General features: G+C 34.7%; 1 protein-coding gene across 4 annotated transcripts in view; it reads right to left on the bottom strand.

Moving 5' to 3' along the window:
• LOC145681200 (uncharacterized) overlaps positions 1 to 10,867 on the bottom strand; it is a 73,569-nt gene extending 62,702 nt beyond the window's left edge. For 3 of the 4 annotated variants that reach the window (XR_014130737.1, XR_014130738.1, XM_081752702.1), the window contains exons 1-2: positions 10,674 to 10,848; positions 1,203 to 1,752 (exon numbers count right to left, since the gene is read on the bottom strand). Coding sequence is in view for 2 of the 4 variants with exons in the window: in XM_081752702.1 (XP_081608828.1) it covers positions 1,203 to 1,639 (437 nt within the window). In the remaining 2 variants the exon portion in view is untranslated. Of the gene's footprint in view, positions 1 to 1,202; positions 1,753 to 10,673 lie in introns of all 4 variants that reach the window. The other variant, XM_081752704.1, reaches the window with a different exon arrangement.
• Positions 10,868 to 19,461: the final 8,594 nt, after the last annotated feature.

The raw sequence follows: 19,461 nt of genomic DNA, 5'->3' as shown, positions 1-19,461 counted from the left end.
CGACGTTTGTACCTGAAATATCGATGACAAATTTAAAAATAAGTATTACTACTCACGCCTGGAACGTGTAAGATTAGTATCGTGTAACTACTGACTACTTTAATATTTTAATACCAGTGAAACAAACAAAAAAAACTGAAAATTATCAAACATATTTTAGATTTAATGTTAAAGAATAAACCAAATTCGTAAGTTTTGTTCAAAATAAATTAAGAAACGAATATTCAAACGAAGCACTGTGAAAATATAAAAAACCTTTGGTCAACTAATTTATTGAATTGATTTTGTGCCCAATTTATCTAACAATCCATCTAACATTTACTCTACACTTTTAAGTCAGTACGTAAATTTAAATAGCATAAAGGGCTCTGAATTATTTAAGTGACGTATATACTCGAGACGGCATGGTTCAATAGAAACTTCATCCATGTCACATTCACTACTTTCCAACACGATCTACTAAGCCCGTATCTACTTCAACTCTCCGTGTATTACTATGATTTAACACTCTTTGCAACCACTGTAATCCACCGTCACTTTCTCTCATAGACGCCTAAGCAACATTTGCTGAGAAAGATCATACATATCTTGACATTTGTTCTTTGTGTTATTTAGTTATACGTAACATGACTGAATTCAATTTGACGTGGTGAAAGGTAGAGAACACAGAGAACGCTGACATTTTGTTTTAATTGAAGTGTGAATCCCTATGATTAATCATCCAAACGTTTCCTTCATTCACAGTAACAGAAGAACAACAAATGTTCCTTAAAATAGAACTCAAACAACCACACGAAGATAGTTTGAGTTAATCAACTGCTTATTGCCAATTATTCAAAAAATTAATACTTAATTATTTAATAAACAGGCCACATCACATATAATTATAAAAAAAAGTCTTCGCCTCATTAAACGATTATAAAGCATCGTTTGCAATACTTTTTATTAAGCTATGACGTGACTAGTTATTATTAAAAAATCAAGCAAGAAAACCTAAAGCTAGAACTTGATGCCATTTCGTTATGGATCAAGTATTGCTCACTTGAACTTATAAGCTAAACATTAGGATGCATTTGTTTTTTGTTTTTTTTTATTTATTTATTTATTTAAATGTTTGCGGTTCCAGTTAACTAAGTATTGCAAGTTGAAAAAAGTAAGTATACAAAATGTAACTCTTATTAAATAAACACATTTAAACGTACCTGTCTGCCTGAGCATTGCTACCTGCGTCTTGCTTTTCATTTTCTTGAACGTCCCCTTCGTGATCATTCTCATATCCAATATTGGAAGATATCTGATTGCTTGACTCTTCTGTGCTGTTTCTTAAATCGGAGGAATTTGGCTTGATGTTACTGTGAAAACTATTGGAATTTACAGGTACCTCAACTGTTGACAAACGCTTGATCAAACATATTGCTTTAGAAGTTAGTTTCCAATCTGATATTTTTTTATCCTCATTACATTCTGGAGCGAAATTCTCTCCCTCCGTTGTACTTTCTCGTTCCTTACATTCCAAGCGTATTGCAAGAGGATCTTTATGATCGTCAGAGCTACTAGTACAAAGTTCATAATTACATTCTTGAAATAACATGTTTTCTGTTTTCACTTCAACTTTAATAGAAACGTTTTTTGTTTCCATTTCAATTTTATTACAATGTTGAAATAATGAGAAGCTGTTTCTTTAATACACAGAATTGTTTAAGTTTGAGATTTGAAATCTTCAGCATTCAATGTTCAAGGAAAAAAACAAATCTGAAAGGAATAAGAAAAATATTCGTTTTATTTAAATTTATCACCAAGCTGGGGAAACACAAAGGTAAATGCCAGTTCAGGTGAAATTGAATTAGTGGGTGGAATGGTTTGGTATCAGACTAGGGATATAAAAGATACTGGAACAAGTATTTTAAAATTTTTGAAATTATCCTACTAATAACAAAATAACGATAGATCTAAATACCAAAATGACAGAACTATAACGAACTACTGGACAGCTTATTAATATCCAATTTTTTCTTTCCTTTCTCTCTTGATAAATCGAAAACTAACCTGTTTTCCTGACGACAAACTATATTTAACAAAAACTATCTATATTTAATAAATAGTTTATGTTATAGATATAAATAATCTTTCTTGTTATACGTAAATACATTTTATTTAAGTACGATTTTTGCCTTCTTTCTCACTTTTCTTAAAGTAATGAATTCTCTACGTACGATTAGTATTGCCTGAAGACAGGAAACTGTGCTACGTACCTTCCTTATATTTCTTAAATAAAATACGAAAAGCAATGCTATACAAACTTTTACTTAGAAATAGTTTGCATTTTCAAGACGTATTATAATATTTTAAAGACAGATCTGCTTGTTGTCTCCAGCCTCTCATTCTTAATCAAATACATGTAGCTCTAGCAATTTCTATTTAAATTTATTTTGCGTCGTTATTGCGTGCTCTAATTTCCTTTAATACTTTGGTATTTTCGATTTCGAAAATTTAATTGTAATTGGATTTTTTTAATACAGCAACTTATGGTATTTATCGGATAATTAGGCGTATTGGAGTTTAGTGTAAATTTTAGTAGCAATGTTATGTGAATCATCTACCTACTGGCGGATCCTAACAGCAAATGTTCTTACCAGAAATGAGCCAATGTTTCGCGCAGAAGGCGTACAGGCTTATCTAACGAGCATCTAAAGACCTATTAAATAGAGATGTAATGGGGCATATAACAATCTTATTATCGTCTAGCGTACAACTACCTTAAATTAACAAAAGAAAAGAGTACTAAGTGCATAGGTATACGGTATAATTTATTGAACTGAAGCATTTCGTAAAACGATATATTATTTTTGTTTTCTATGTAATTCAGTTTTTCGATATTAAAACTTCAAAATCAACATCACAAGATCTTAACATCGAAGAGTCTCATTGGCATATATGCTAACTACAATTCCCAATTCTTTTGAAAATTAAAGTGAGGTATTAAGGTGAGAGAGCTGTGTTATAAGAGATGTGTTTAACCAAATTTTTAAACAATTTTATTTTACTAAAATAAATGCCTGCTCACATTAAAAGGGATTCTTACGATTTAAGCAAATATCTCTCTTATTTGGATAGAAAAAGCATTTCTTTTTACCATACAAACAACTGTATAATATTTTCCGCATGTTTTATAAATACTGGTTTGAGTCGTGTGCGCCTTTTGGTACTTTATGTAATAGTAGTCAGACAATATTCTCCTAAACCGCCAAAGAATATACTACTTCCACGATAGTGAATGCCTCCTCCTGGAACAACGAAATCGCCCCGAAGGATTTTTCCAATAGGAATCAACTAGGATTACCAGAGTTTCAGCAGTATTTCTTACATTGTCAGGGTCTTCTGATCTCATAACTGCTACAGTTCATTACTCGAATGATATTAACACGCTAAGTGGAGTTGACTTTGAGTTTAACGTCCCTTTCAGGATGGAAGCCTTATGAGACGTGAACCCACTGATTAACGTGGAATCCAAGCCACATGAGCTCAAGTCAGGAATTAAACCCGGGTCGCCCACGCTAAAGGCGCGTACGCTAACCGCTTAGCCACGGAGCAGCTTATATTAACACTGAGTGTTAAACACGTATATGTAAGAAGGGACGGAACATACGGAGATGGCGACGTGTTCCAAATCAAAATGTATCTTATGTTTTCCTTAATACTTGCACGAGGTTAGCAATCTTGTATTATACTCAAGATTTCCGATACCGTAATTTAGTTACTACTATCCATTTCATAAAGATACGTTCTTCATTTCGTGGTGCTGACCTGATGATCATTCGAAATTTATATTGCGTTGTCGTACCTCGTTAGTTATTATTGAAATGTTGTCATTTCAATAATTAAGATATGAAACTTTTCTTTGTACTGAGCACTGAGAAAAATAGGAATTAATGAAAGAGTGCTTATCTTATTGTACTCTTTTGGTTGGTTAATGTTCATACGACTATATATCGGAAAAGAAATCGTAAAATAATTTCCGGTGCACGATATGTAGGTCCATCTATTAACTTAAAGTTCTGAAACTTTCATTATGCAATACTTGGTAATTTTAAAGTTACTCAGTGAAAATTGAGACATCATTATCTTTGAATTGCTGTGGTGTATTATTAAAATTTAAAAAAAAAAAAAAAACTTTTAAAAGGATCTTAAAGTGTCTTTCTTCAAACAAACAGGTAGGTTTATTTTAAAGCCAAACAATGACATATCTCATACGATTTTCTCTATTCTGCGCCATCGCTATCCCAGCTTACATGGAGTGGAATATTGCCACATTTTCCTGGCGCGTGTGTACGTCTGATGACGATCTTGGTTAGAAGATCGAAACGTCACGTGTAAGCAAGTGCAGACTTGTTCAGCAGTGTGTTTATTTTTCCTGGCGAGTATTTACCACTCTCAGCCGGACGGGTAGTTAAACTTTTACTGTCCGGCGCGTTTTAGAGGAAGTTTGAAAATATCATATCTACATGAGACTTTAAATTAATTTCTTAGAAATTAACAAGATATAAAATAAACGTACGAGTTGTTGAAAATTGGAGAAAAGAACCGTCTATTTTGTTTGGATTGGGTGTGGTCCTCGAATTTTTTTTTTTTTTTTTTTTTTTTTTGTCAGTTTTTAAACTCATTGCACACAGTAGAAAATACACTTCTACAGGAACAAATGCACTCACAAAGTTTATTACATGATACAACCTTAGTTGATATACAATACAGAGTTTATACTTCACAGGAAATTTGTCTTCGCAACTAGAGATCACAGTACTTCTCTTTAGTATCGTATATTTGGAAGCACTTTCCCACGTAAACTGCAACTTCATATATGAAATAATAAACGCTATTTTTTAAAACTTCCTTTCACCGTGCGAGTGCTTCGCACTTTCCATCTCCTTTTGTCCCACTCTATTAGGATTTGCGGATAATAGGGAAATTCTGTATGGGTAATGGCGCATTTGCTTCCAACCTTCCACCGGGTGAAGATTGGGTTGGTCCATCTAGTTCAATACCTGCTGAATGCAGTTCTTGTGCTAGGTTCGCACAAAAAGTTCGAAGTGAGATATGTTTTCCTGTTTTTTCCTGTACAATATGTGAGCACTGACAAGTGATAAGTCAAACAGCAGAAAAGAACGGTTTCTTTCACCATATGACAGACAAACTAATAGCTCTACCGCAGTTGGTATGTAAACAATGTGTAAAGCTGGCTTCCGTACAACGCATATGTGAATAATTAGTGTAAAATATGTTTAGTTTTCAATTGAAGTAAAACGCTTTCATTTAGAAAAATTTTTTTTTCTTTGTTTTAGTAATTTTCTACTTCTCAATCTGCAGTTTTACGTGTTGATTCGATCCATTTTCTACTATATATCTTCATCCGTAAAACCAGCTGAGATATTTTATACAGGGAACACTATGTAGAGAGATCAATTCTCGGAGCACAACTAACCAAGGGTTTTGATTTTACTCGAATTTCATCCCTCGAAGCTACATCAGAATATGCCTTAAAATAGAGACGAGACGTTTTTTTTTCTTCTTTCCCGGCGCAACCTCAGGTTCACTCGAAACAGAGTTACTATCTTGTTCATTCCCGGATACACCATTGAGCAAGAAATCATCAATGTCATTACTATTTAACTAATAACCATTTGAGTCGGAATCATTCACCAGTTCTGCAATCTGATTAGCATTCAAAATTCTGCCTCTCTTTTTCTGTAATACCGCCGCTCATAGAACAAATAGGCATATTTTTTGAATAAAAAATCGAGAAATACTCCAGAAAATATAAATGCACGTTTGCCCGTTTTATTGCAATCAACACATATGATGTGAGTATATGTGTGTGTACGTTTTTGACGTATACAAACCACAGGGAAATGTTGAAAACATCATCAGTACTTCCTCATTTACAATATACCATAAACAGCCCTCGACACCTATACATTCCATATTGTTCTCATTCAATGAGAGAAAAGAAAACACCCATGTTGATCTGGTACATTCGGCCGGGGAATTGATTGCAGAACAACTTGGGTGAAAACGTGATTGCCAAAGCTACATTTCTTTTTTACTTTTAACATGTTTGTAATCTCGAAAATGTGGATACTAATAGAACTTAAAGTACAAATGGAGCCACTGTGAATAATACATGTTCAGAAAGATAGCAGCAGCGATAAGTCAACATGTGGCGAAAACGAATGAAGTAATTAGATTAATAGATCTTTGGATGTGCTATGCAAAGTTTCATTTTGATGTTTCATTGAGATAGTTCATCCATTGCTATTGTTATTAAGATGATGTGAAAGGTCATGAGACATTACTTTCTTTTCCTATTAAATTCATATGATGTAGGCTCCAGCTGCGAGCTTCCTTAATGCGACAAAACAGCACGAGATGGTCCGTACAGCGTTGCTGCAATTCCAGTTACTGTATATAATGCCGGAGAATTCAAAGACTGGGCTGCCACATGACTCTCCACTCACTGCACAGAATGTTGGGATAAATACTTTTCTTTTCATTTTAATACATGCTCTACCAAGCAGGGTTGGCAAAAACCATGGTTTTTATTGAAAAAAACAAAAAAAAGTTTTTTTGTTTAAACCTGGTTTTTTGGTTTAAACCGGATTTTTTTGGTTTAAATAATTTGCAATATGTATTTATATCACATATGAACAGAAGTAACCTTGTTTCGCTTTAGTGTTAGTATGCAACAACCGGGTAATGTTGGAAGGGGTCACATAAGCTTAAAGCGGAATCCAAACAGCTTCCCGGCTTACATCTAAGAGAAATTGTCCTCCATTTGAACTCGAAACCGGGATTAATATGCCACAAATGCGATATGTCTGCCGATTCCCTCACGAAGGACTCCTGGTAAAAATACCTTGAGTGATCTTTACATATTTGTTAATATAATCGTCAAGAGTCATTAGTACAGAAGGAGAAAAAGATAAACAATTGCACAAGTGGATCCTTTATACAGAATTACATATGGACAATTTCAAAGTACTACAGAGTACAGAAGAACTAATTTAGTCCAAGTCAGTTCACTACGACTTTTATTAGTCCAAGTTGAAATATAACGACTTACTTTGCATATCAGTACGAAAAGTGAATAAAGATACGAATTATTTGAGTCCATTTTAGGTCTGACCTATTTATACATAAATAGTTACCAAAAATTCTTATTATTTTAATAATTGCCTCTCGAGGGGGATTGTATGAACCCCTCCCAAAAAAGTACGGCATTTCGATGTATTTTATCAATAGGAAACATTATTAAAATGAAACAATGTTTCCTGTGATTTTATAATTTTTCTTTGGTTGCATAACAATAATAACAAAGTATTAAAAAATCACAAAAGAAACATCCATAAAGTTACATAAAAAAAAGTTGTTTTAGTAATATAATCTCTTTGAGTAAAGAATGGGGAATTTAGGTCTGAACATAGTACGAAAAATACATGGGGAGTGATAACACAGAAATGTGTGTTTATCAAGATTTTACGAATAGTTGCACTTTTACGGACATTTTTCGTTTTTTGGTTTAAACCAGTTGGTTTTTTTGAAACAACTAACTGGTTTTAACCAAGGTTTAAACCAGCCAACCCCGCTACCAAGTAAATTCTTTTTCGTTAAAAGTTTCATATATTTGGAACACCAGAATTCCAAATTTTCGAACTGTGTTTTACACGTTTCTCTATCTACAACGGTAAAACAAATCAGAGCGTCAGAGATTTATTTTTAATACACAAAAGTATCAAGTAATGAAAACTGAACTCTTCCCAACTTCCAGTCTACACATCGTAGTCAGAAAATTATTTAACGTGATATTGTTTCCAATCCAATATATAGTCCTATAAACATTAATCTACATAAAAAGTACAACCAAATAAGCACTATTTCATTGATTCCTTTTTTTTTCACAACACAGTTCAAATAAAACTTGTGTCTTAAGTATTGCAATATAAGTTTTGAGTGAACGTCAGGGCAGCACCGCGAAATCAGGGGCCCATTTTTATGTAATGGATAGTAGATGATGCGCAAATAATTCTTACTGTTCTCTTGGTATTTTTACCCGATAGCGACGTCCACGTTGTCTTACGAGAAAAATGGCGAAAAAAAACATCTCTGACGATGTCATATTCTTAAATTTCAAAGAAAAATTAAACGAAAGTTCTTTTTGATAAAGAGCCACTTCAAACATTTCAATGCTCTTAGTCAATTTTATCATACTGTACAAGAAAACTACGAGCAGCAAACTATTTCTTTGGAACTTATGAAAATTGTTTACGAGCGACTGATTGTACAAAGGATTGGACCCCCTGGAGGAAACTTTGGAAGATATAGAATTTCTGGGCTAATTTTACGATAACCAATTTATGCAAAATTCTACAGTTCTAACAATTCTACCACCACTTCTCTAAAGGAACTTCCTTATATTTTCCCATTTTTTATAAAGGGTTCACATCATGAATCGTTACAATGTAGTGAGATGAAATGCTGATTTTTTTCAAACATTATTATAAATAAACAAAATACAATATGTAAAGTATAGTGCACGGGATCTATTGTTGCATATATGCCTCGTTAACCTATTATATTTTGTGAACTTAGTGCAATACCTAATGACATTTTGGTATTGCCATTATCTTCCAATACAAAATATGACACGCAAAATAAAGAGGAAACGTCAAACCTTCATGTGCTGTATGATACATAATTTTTCCGCATCTAGGTTTAGAAACCTAACTGCTTTAAGTAGAAGAAAGGTCATTTAGACGAAAGAGGTCAAATGTTTAGAAGCTAATCAAATTAAGCATTAATATAAATTAGCGAAATTATAACTCTTTTCATGATTCTACGCAAATCCTGTCCTCCATCAAATAAATATCAAGGTTAAAAAAAAATGGGAATGCCTTTGTCGCGATTTACCACTTTTATCGCGTATAAGCAAATGCAGGTTTTTTATGCCCATGGTCCTACGGACGTGCAAGCCAACTGCGGCGGGGCTCTACCAGATTCGCACTATGTAACTTAGGTACATAACATTCATACTCTTTGGTAGCCACTTAGCACAGATTCATTTGTCTATTTTGCATTAAATCTCCTTTTATTGGACCCAATATTAAAACGCAAGTCGTAAAAGTATTTACTTGTTTCAACAATTATTTCTAAAGGATCCTGTGAGTGCAATGGAAGACTCAATATTAAGTAGGATCTTCTCATAAGGCACGGAAAAAACTTTTATAGCTACAATGAGAAAAACTGTATGAAATAAGAAATTTTTGCGTAAAACATCTACTTCATTTATATACAAATTCAGATTGGCACATTGTGATATTTAGAAGTTATAAAGTTAGCATATTTTCTTCTCTTTTTCTCTAAAATCAATATCGGTTAAAGACATTGGTGTCCCAGATATAGATCCTACCAACAAATAAAAACTCGTTTTATCAATGGCTGATATGGAGAATTGGGAAAACTTTACAATACCCGCCCCACCTGCCAATCGAAAAGTAGGGCTGCTTTAAAAATGTATAGTAAACTAGGATAGAGTAGAATAGGAAAGGTTCTAGAACACAGGTCCTCCCTATATAGGTTAGCACCTAGGTTGTTTCTTTTCTGGGGTTAAGTTCCAAAGTAGGGCGTCCGCTTCCAGCAATTTTTTTTAAAATTTACAGGAAAGATACGGATAATGTGATCGTTTGTGTGCTTGATAATATATAAGAGTATCAAAAAATCTGTTTATTTGTTGTAAGCGGTTATAAACATGGAACTATACGACGAGCGGAGGGAAGTACTTGGTGCAAGGTAACTGAACAGATGCATTGTGGGAAAGAAACGAGCATTTATGTTATCAACATGGGAATGTACAGGGGCAATGAACCAACAGTTTTAACACTTGTGAAGCAATACGTTGATAACGAGCAAAATCTTTTAAAAGTTTGTGAAGAGCACGGATTCATAAACCCAATAACAAATTACAGAAAGTGTGGAAAAGCAATAACAGCGAAAACACGTCGCGAAAGCGGACGTCCAACTTCGGAATAAATGCTCCTTCCTGTACCAAAGTTTAATATTAATTTCAAATAGTATTGCCGAGCGAGCGTGAGCGAGTGAAGGCGGGTTAGAGCTCCGCAGGGCACGTTGTTTTCGATCTTTATTACAACTAAATGGAAAGAGGGACCTGTATTCTAGAATCTTGCTAGTAGAATATGATAGAGGCAAATAGGATTTGGGTAGGAACGAGTTAGCTTGAAATTAAAAAGTTTTGATCCATTTTCGTAAAATTAATAGTGTAATTTTTGTTTTTGAGAATACCAGCTGGAGCGGGCACTGACAATAGGAGTTTTCGCTTAAGTGTAGAGTTGCCCCTCCAGTTTCCAACCTACAAAAAAGCAGTAAACACATTAAAATATGCAGTTTTACTATACAGATCCATTGTATAAGCAGTAGTAGTAGTGTAGAAGTAGGAACGGGTTCGTTGCTTTCTGTTCTGGACATAAAATGGGCATGTCGCTGAATCATCGAACCTTCCGCGTCTTAAAAATAGTACCCACTTCCACATCTTTTCTAGTATTATGCATAACTTTATTGCCAAACTTACACACACAAACATCAGATACGAACTCGAAATCATTTCTTACCTCATGTCTCCTGTAAATTTTCCTAATTTTTATAAAAAACAGAAGGGCAACTCTAAACTTAACCCGGCTTTTAATATAGTATGTATGATAATATAAACTGTAGCACAAAAGATTTTAACTCATCATACCAGAGAACGACACGACATTCAGTTTCAACAGAAAGGCTCACACAGTAGCACTGTTGCCAACTCGCGAGTGTGAAATGTCGCTAGTTTAGTAGTCTAGAGTCGCTAGAAGTCGCTAAACGCCTCCTGCCAAGTCGCAAAAGAAGTCGCTATATAATTTAATAAAGGAATTAAAATATTTTAAATATTTTCCATGTGCAGTGGAAGACTCAAGTATTTTTTTTTTCTTTTTTTAAAAATGACCATCTTGACAAAACCACTGCACTTTGCGCTTTGAAGAATACAAAATTAATAAATACAGCATTAAAAGTTTGCAAATACTTAAAATTTTGGATCACTTTTTCCCATTCCCTCTTATAGAGTGGGTGTGTACGATTATTTTTGGGGGGTAGGTTGGGGAATTCATGTTGCTTTCGTATTGAAATCCTTCACCGAACTCACCCCACGAATTTTCTGTATATTTTATATTAAGAACAACCGCAGTTAAATTAATATATAAATCTCACGCACTACACTGAACCAGAAAAGCACAACGTTCTCCAACGTCACTGTCACTGTACGGACTGTGCAATGGAAGAGGTTACCAGCTATTACGCAACTAATTAGATAGGGAAATTCCCGGATTTCCGAACCGCAGTGAAGCAGGGCATAATGCTCATAGCAGCGATGAATCCAACGAAGTAAGTCGCTCATAGCAGTAGTGCAACCGAGTGTGTAAAAGTAGTTATTAGTATCACAAACTGCAAAATTTTGGAATCTTTAATATAAATATAGAACAAAATAGCTGAATTTCTAAATGTCGCTAGATTTGTCGCTAGGCGCTAAATAAAAATTTTTGTCGTTAAGACACTTCCAAAAGTCGTTAGTTCTAGCAACAAAGTCGCTAGATTGGCAACACTGCACAGTAGTGATGGGCACTATCGAATGGATACTATCGAATTATTCGATAGTTTTGTACTATCGAATGTATTTGATAGGCCCGACAGACTATCGAATGATTTTTTTTTCTTTGTAGAGGCAAACACTTGAGCTTAACTATCTGACAGGCTGCTTTCGTTCTCCAGACCAGACTATCGATAGTTTACCGTTAGGCGGCTCTGCTGCTTTGCTGTATGTTGAAAGGGAGAAACCAGAAGTGTTATTACCCCCTATTCCGGCCACGTGAATGAATGTTTCTGAACAGCAGCAAGTGAATTCCAGCCTGTTGAAATGTTTCGTACTATAGATAGTTATATTGAGACTTCAGCAGCCGTAGTGTCTTTCTATGAGGCCCTGAAGAAGGCTTAATATCACTACTAGCTTTTCGCTACCGAATGAATTTCAACCAATAGTAGACTGTTAAAAACTAGGGATGGCCTTTTTCGAAAAATCTGTTTTTCGATTTTCGGAAATTTCATTTTTCGTTTTTTCGTTTTTCGCTTTTTCGAAAAATTTTTCGTTTTTTCGAAAAAATTTTCGTTTTTCGAAAAATTTTTCGTTTTTCGTTTTCCGAAAAATTTTTCGTTTTTCGAAAAATTTTTCGTTTTTCGTTTTTCGTTTTTCGAAAAATTTTTCGTTTTTCGTTTTTCGAAAAATTTTTCGTTTTTCGTTTTTCGAAAAATTTTTCGTTTTTCGTTTTTCGAAAAAATTTTCGTTTTTCGTTTTTCGAAAAAATTTCGTTTTTCGAATAAAATTTCGTTTTTCGTTTTTAGTTTTCGAAAAAGTATTTTTCGAAAAAATGTGGCCATCCCTAATCTCAAGATTAAAGAGATTCGCAGTCACGTCCGGATATGTCCAACACTGGCACTAGTACCCGTAGAGTATATTTCTGATGGTTTGTTGATCAACATGGAGGCTGTCCGATTAGACGAAGAGTCGAAGTCTTCAATGATTAGGAGCAATGGCTGGAAAATCGAAATTTTTCTCCGGAAAGTTGGAATTGTAGCAGTTACAGGAATCGAACAAATAAAGCAGTAGAAGACTGACACAAATGCTTAAACAAAATATTATCCAGAACCCCTGCACATTTCCAATCTTGTGAAGACTATTGAGGGAAGATTCTATATGTAATCATGTTTTCAGAAGAATGGAAATGCTGAGCATTACTCAAAAGAACGGAAAAGCCATGTATATGAAAGTTGACGATAGGATACAGTCAATACTTCATAATTTGAGAGAACATGTTGACCTGAGAAAATGTCTCAGTCGCTTGAGCTTTGTATGTACATAACCTTGAACAATTTCCTATGTGGGCGCGGTGGCTCAGTGGTAGAGCGTTCACCTCCGGTGCTTGGGGTCCCTGGTTCGATCCCAGCTCGCACCGTGTGGACCTTGTGGTGGACAAACACCGTGCTCGTGGGTTTTCTCGGGGTTCTCCCGTTTCCTCATTTCATAGCGTTGCACCATTTCATCCATTATTTTGCTCATCAGCATCTCCCTTAGTTACGCAGCCCCATTCGAGGTCCCTCGTGACTATATGTTTAGCGTATGCGTTTTCGGTTCGGGAGACCGGGTTCGATTCCAGCATGGAGCTTAAGTGGTTTGTATCTCATGTTATGCTGAGTTCACGTCTCTATAGCTGAGTAGGACGCTAAACTAAAACCAATATCCTCATCATCATCGGAACACATTTGCAAGGTGTTGAGCTTAAAATAAAAACTAGATTGCGAATCTTCTATTTATATGTTTTGTTTTCACTTGAAAAATATTTTGATTCTTTAAAAGAAGAAAACACAACAATCATTTGAGATTTTACATTTAAAGAAAAAAAATGATTAATTAGGCTTATATTATATGGAACTTCTCCACTTTATAGTATAAAAATTTGAGATGGGCCATTTATCTTGATACGCCCATGTAATTTTGAAACTAATTGACAAAAATGGCTGGAATTTTGTAAGATGCAAATAACGACAAGGGAACTCTGTCTAATAAACTCTGCAATACCAACAAATTAATAGTGTTGCCAACATAATATAAAGTTATATTTTTAACGCCACTATGCCATGTTATTACATATCTCAAATCTAAATATTAAACGAAACCTTACAACACAAATTTGTTATTCAGTGTTGCAAATTAAGGACGCTGCAATATGACAAGCATCTAAACTTTAGAAACCTGATAATAGTATTAATAAAAGCAGAGGCGGATTCAGGACGAATTCAACGGTGAGGAAAGAAGGTAGTGAAAGATTCTGTTTTCTCTCTCACCGACTTTTGCAGCACTGGTGATTGTGAAACTCAGGGAGGTGAATAACCTTTCCCCCCCTGGATCTGTCTATGAATAGAAGTGAGACGGACAGTGAAATGCAAACCCGAAATACCTTAGTGTCGAATACTATGACCATGGCTTATTTCGAATGAATACAAGAAATTAAAAATTAGACTTTTTTCGAAAAATTTCTTACATAAACAGAACGTCTAATCACGTAGGTGATTCTCAAAAGACGTAAACTTCTCGGAGCCGTTACAGCAATTTGATATCTCAAATCGTTCAGGAGATATGAAAAACGTGAATACTGATAGTGATACTCCTAAAAATGACGTATTTGGGGATTGTTCGTAATGTATCTTGATTCTCTTTGCTTTTATAACATTACAGAAACAGATTTTGGTACTTGTAATTACAATAAATTCTTGCAATTACATAATTTTAACCAGTGTTGCAAACTTTACCAATGTGTATCACATCTCCAGATCAGTTTGAGATATCAAATTGCTGTAAACTGCATTATGATCTTTACGTCCGTTGAAAACCTTCTATGTTGTTGGATATGATACTCATCCAAGCAGTTATCGAAATAAAATCTTTCTGGAAAAAAAAGTCAAATTTTCAATCCCTTACGTGAAGACTAAGGAGCATGGAAGCTTCTCAGTTGCGGCAAGTGACTTGCCAATAATGGCAGAATACCTATGATGACAACTTTGTACCTATTTATTTGAAATAAATCATATCATGATCATAGTATGTAATGTGCTAATGTGCTGTGGATGTGCATGCCCCGTCCAAGTTATTATTTATTACTATTATAGAAGCCTAAAACATTTGGATCTTTGAAGGCCCGTGCTGGCCCACCGGGACATGTCCCGGTGCGCCCTCCCAAACATCTCATTATAAATAAAGGTACAACTTTTTTATATATATAGATCTAATAAATTCTTACATTTATTATTGCTAAAGAACTGGTGGTGAATACAGCGCGTTCTTTACATAAGACGCCCTCGCGAACTACATCAAAAATAAACAGTTTTATTTATTCTTCTGTATGGCACAATTTTGTACAATGAATACATACTGTTACTGTTGGTAAAAAACCCATGAAGGTTACAGTGCGCCCTCTATATAAGGCGCCCTTGCGGAACCTCACCAAAGATAAACGGTTTTATTTATTCTTCTGTATGGCATAGTTCTGTACAATGAATGCATACTATTACTGTTGGTAAAGAACCCGTGAAAGGTACAATGCGCCCTTTATGTAAGGCGCCCTTGTGAAACCAAATCAAAGATAAACGGTTTAATTTATTCTGCGGTATGACACAGTTGTATACAATAAATACTTACTGTTACTGTGGGTAAAGAAACCGTGAAGAGTACAGTGCGCCTTTTACATAAGGCACCCTTGCAAAACAACATCAAAGATAAAAGTTTAATTTATTCTTCTGTATATTGGTGGATCCACGACCACGTGGGGGCGGAGGGGGCGACCGCTCCCCCAAAGGTATTTTACTTCCAGTTTACTTTCGGAAATAAAAATATTGTCTTTTCAATCTGGCCGATCCAATCTGTGTGACAAGCCTAGCAGAGTCTAATCAAAATGTATGGTACTTAATACAGACATATTTGAATTGTGAATACTTCTGTCCCTAGTTCCTAGAGACTGTCACCATAAGCCGCAAACGAGCGAGAATGATTTATTCGTTGAACGAACAGCTGTAGGAAGAAGGAAAGATGGATCACTCTTTGAACTAAAAATGTATATTTTAAAACTATATCCTAGAAAAAAATGATGTGTGATTCCAAACCCGAATCTTCAATTACGTTTACTTTGAATAAAGAGAAATATAGAATATTCAGCGCTCCTTACCGAAAAGCTCTCTGAATCTAAAAGGAGACTTTTCGGTTGGTTGATTGATTGATATGTATTTATGTCGTTTGTCAAAAGCGATGCTTTACAGAACGAGAACTAGAGTTTAAAGTTGGATCTGAACCACTGCAGTGCGTTCTATGTTCACTTACCTTGTATCAAACCACAGAACCTCATGCATCAATTATCAAAGGTATGTCCGCTAGCTACTACATCAACAAAGAACTGTGACTTTTGGGGTTCAACACGGAAACATTCATTGTGACTTTTAATGGCATTTCATCTTTTCTTAGGAAATAATACAAGCTACAAGCTGTTATTGTAATCATATATAAAGAAGTCGTCCTGATCTTCGCACAGACCAAACCGCTTAAGCTAGAAACTTGAAATTCGGACAGTAGATAAGATTTTCGATCTAAGGTATCACTAAGGAAGGATTTTTGGGAAATTCAAAGAAAGGAAGGGGGAATGGGGTGGGAATTATTTTAATAAGATTATCATCTCTCCGAATCCCTTAAGGTTAGAAAACTGAAATTTTGATTTTGATTTCTCATTTAAAATAATGCGTTTCAACATTTTTTGATACTTCAGTAAAATGGGGAAAAGAGGTGTAAAGAAAAGGGGGCGGGGATTGCAATTATCATAATAAGATATCAATATCTAAGAATCTTTGAAGGTTAGAAACATGGAATTAGATATATGGACTTCTCACTTAAAACAATTCAATATATATTTCAGCGTTTTGTATTATTATTATTATTATTATTATTATTATTATTATTATTATTATTATTATTATTATTATTATTATTATTATTATTATTATTATTATTATAAGATGCCTATATTTCGGGATTCCTTACGGCTAGAGACATGAAAGTTGCTAATTTGATTATTCATTTAAAATAATGAAACATGTATTTGAGCATTTTTTGCCACTTAACGTACAGTAGAAAGGCAAAAAAAAAAAAAAATAGGTGAGGGTTGACTAAAATGCCTTGCGAGGTGTTTGAATTTCGTGACAGCGTTTTAGCTCGATTCAATTATATGTATATGAAAGACACAGAAGGGAGAACGCAAAATATTGTGCCACAATACACGTAGAAGCATTTTCTACATTGTACAGGGCCGTATTCCGAACAAATTGGGGGTCTGGGAGCGAAATCCCACCTAGGTAAAGGCTACTATAATATAATTTTATTGTTGTTGTAGGCATACATGTTTCTAAATGCTGCTTTTAAGAAATCAATTAATAGAGCCAATTTCCAACACCCTCTTCCTCGTCTGGTCTTTTTTTTTTTTTTTTTTTTTACATACTCAATTATACCACTGCAAAAGCAGAGTATTCGGACAAAATACCCTATACGGTGTTTAAAGTCCCCAGTTTGATTCCCGTTGAGGGTACATTTCAACGAAAAATGTGGTTCGGATTCCATTACAATCAATAAGTGCACGTCTCCTTTAGCCGTCATGTCACTACCATGGAACGTTAAGCTCAAGCAACAAATCAAAATACCCTATGTATAGAGGTTTACACTTTTGTAATAGTGTCCTATATTTGTCTTCTTGCTCTCTCCTGCTTAAGTTAAAAATTCCTGAATGTACCAGAAATTGAATTCCTTACACATTCATCTTTAAATGCATCAATTGAGTACAGTTGGGAGCTTTTCTTGAGAAATGAACTATTCCATGCACATATAACGTCAAGGCTTATCAATTACTCCCCAACTCCTCGTGAATCCTGGGTTCTATACCAATCATAGAAATGTTTTCTTCATCTTTGATACATCAGAAGATTTTGGTACGACTTATGTAGCCGCAATCTTAACGCGCACTTAAGAAAATGTCAATAATGTTGATAAACTGAAATCATGGTGAAATATTGAGTTTAGCAAAACGAAACGTAACGGAAATCCAACATCTTGCCCTCAGGAAAGTTCTTTCCATAGCGCCATAGATCAAAGATCAGATCAGAGAGACAGTGAAAAAAAATGTCATGGATAGGGGTCGACGAACGTCAAGGCATTCTATTGGATAATGAAATTGATAGTTACATCAAACTTCATGTTTTCTTGCGATCACTTTAGTGAAACAAAGGGAAGCTATATTTATATACACAGAGGAGATATGGGAGAGGCTCGTGGCAGATAACAGGTGACATATAAATGCAATCGTCAATATAGTACTTTGTGTAAGTACTGTGCAAGACAGTGCATCTGATATATTGTGGTGACTAAGTGTGAAGTGAATTATGATACCGCCACGCCTCCGAAACGGAAGTTCGTATTTAATTTAATTCTAGAGAAAGAATATACTTTCATAAAAATAATAAAAATAATAATAATAATAATAATAATAATAATAATAATAATAATAATAATAATAATAATAATAATAATAATAATAATAATAATAATAAAATCGGGTCACAAAATATAATCTGAGAATCAGGTTTACGCCCCCCCTCCTCTCCAGCCCCGGATTCATATGTGTCCCATTTTTGCAAATTAAAATTCTGGTCACTTTTAGGCTATCTCATCTTCCAGAAAGCGAACCGCACCTCCAAACGATACCTCTGGATCCGCTAGTGCTTCTGTGTGGCACAGTTCTATACAATATACATACTGTTATCGTTGGAAAAGAACCCGTCAAGGCACCCTTGCAAAACAACATCAAAGATAAACGGTTTTATTTATTTTTCTGTATGGCTTAGTTCTATAAAATGAATACATGCTGTTACTGTGGGTGAAGAACCCGTGAAGGGTGCAGTGCGTCCCGCGCATACAGCACCCTGCGAAACACCACGTTAGAGGGAAGTGGTTTTAATTGTCCTTCTGTATATCAGTTCTATATAGTAAATTCATATAGTCATTGGCGCAAATCCCGAGAGGATGAGGGGGACATGTCCCCAACCTTGGAACTACGGGAGACTGTCCCCTCAATAATTCGATTTGAAATGTTTTTTTGGGGGAGAAATGTGATGATTTGTGTCCGACTGCCACAAAGGAAAGTGAGATGAAATTGATGTCTCTTGGCTTGTTTCATTTTAAAAAAAGAATCGTATTCTTTCATATTTCAAACTGAACTTCGTATCCTGGCGTATTTACGTCACACCAATCTGTATTAATTCAGCTCCCGTTACTTGGACACAAATTGCAATAAGTGTCATAAAAGGATATGTGCCTCTCCTCATGCTGGAAAATTGTATCAGCTGTAGATAGGGCATAAATCCCGAGGAAATGGGGAGCCTGCCCCCCAATTTCAATACATTAAATTCTCTTTAATTATTGTTAGTCTATTTATTTAATTCCTGTAACGATTCCTATAATGCTATTGAGATCATCATCATTTTTCTCAAATAATAGTATTCTTGCGTCATACATAATTTATTTTCTTTCTTCATAGTTTTGGGAAAGTCATTATTTAAGTTATTATAAAATAAGTGTCCTAAAATTTAATGCGGTCTAAGTAGAAGCATACCAATTACAAATATGCATGTATTCAGATTTCAGAATAAGTTCATGGCACTGATTTGTAATACTGATATTTACCACTATTTCATCTACATCGCCTGATATATAATATACATGTTCACCTC

The sequence above is a fragment of the Thermobia domestica genome, chromosome 3 (genome assembly GCF_964235325.1).
Source record: "Thermobia domestica chromosome 3, izTheDome1.hap1.1, whole genome shotgun sequence".
Taxonomy (NCBI): Eukaryota; Metazoa; Arthropoda; class Insecta; order Zygentoma; family Lepismatidae; genus Thermobia; species Thermobia domestica.
This window is presented reverse-complemented; position numbering and strand designations above follow the sequence as displayed.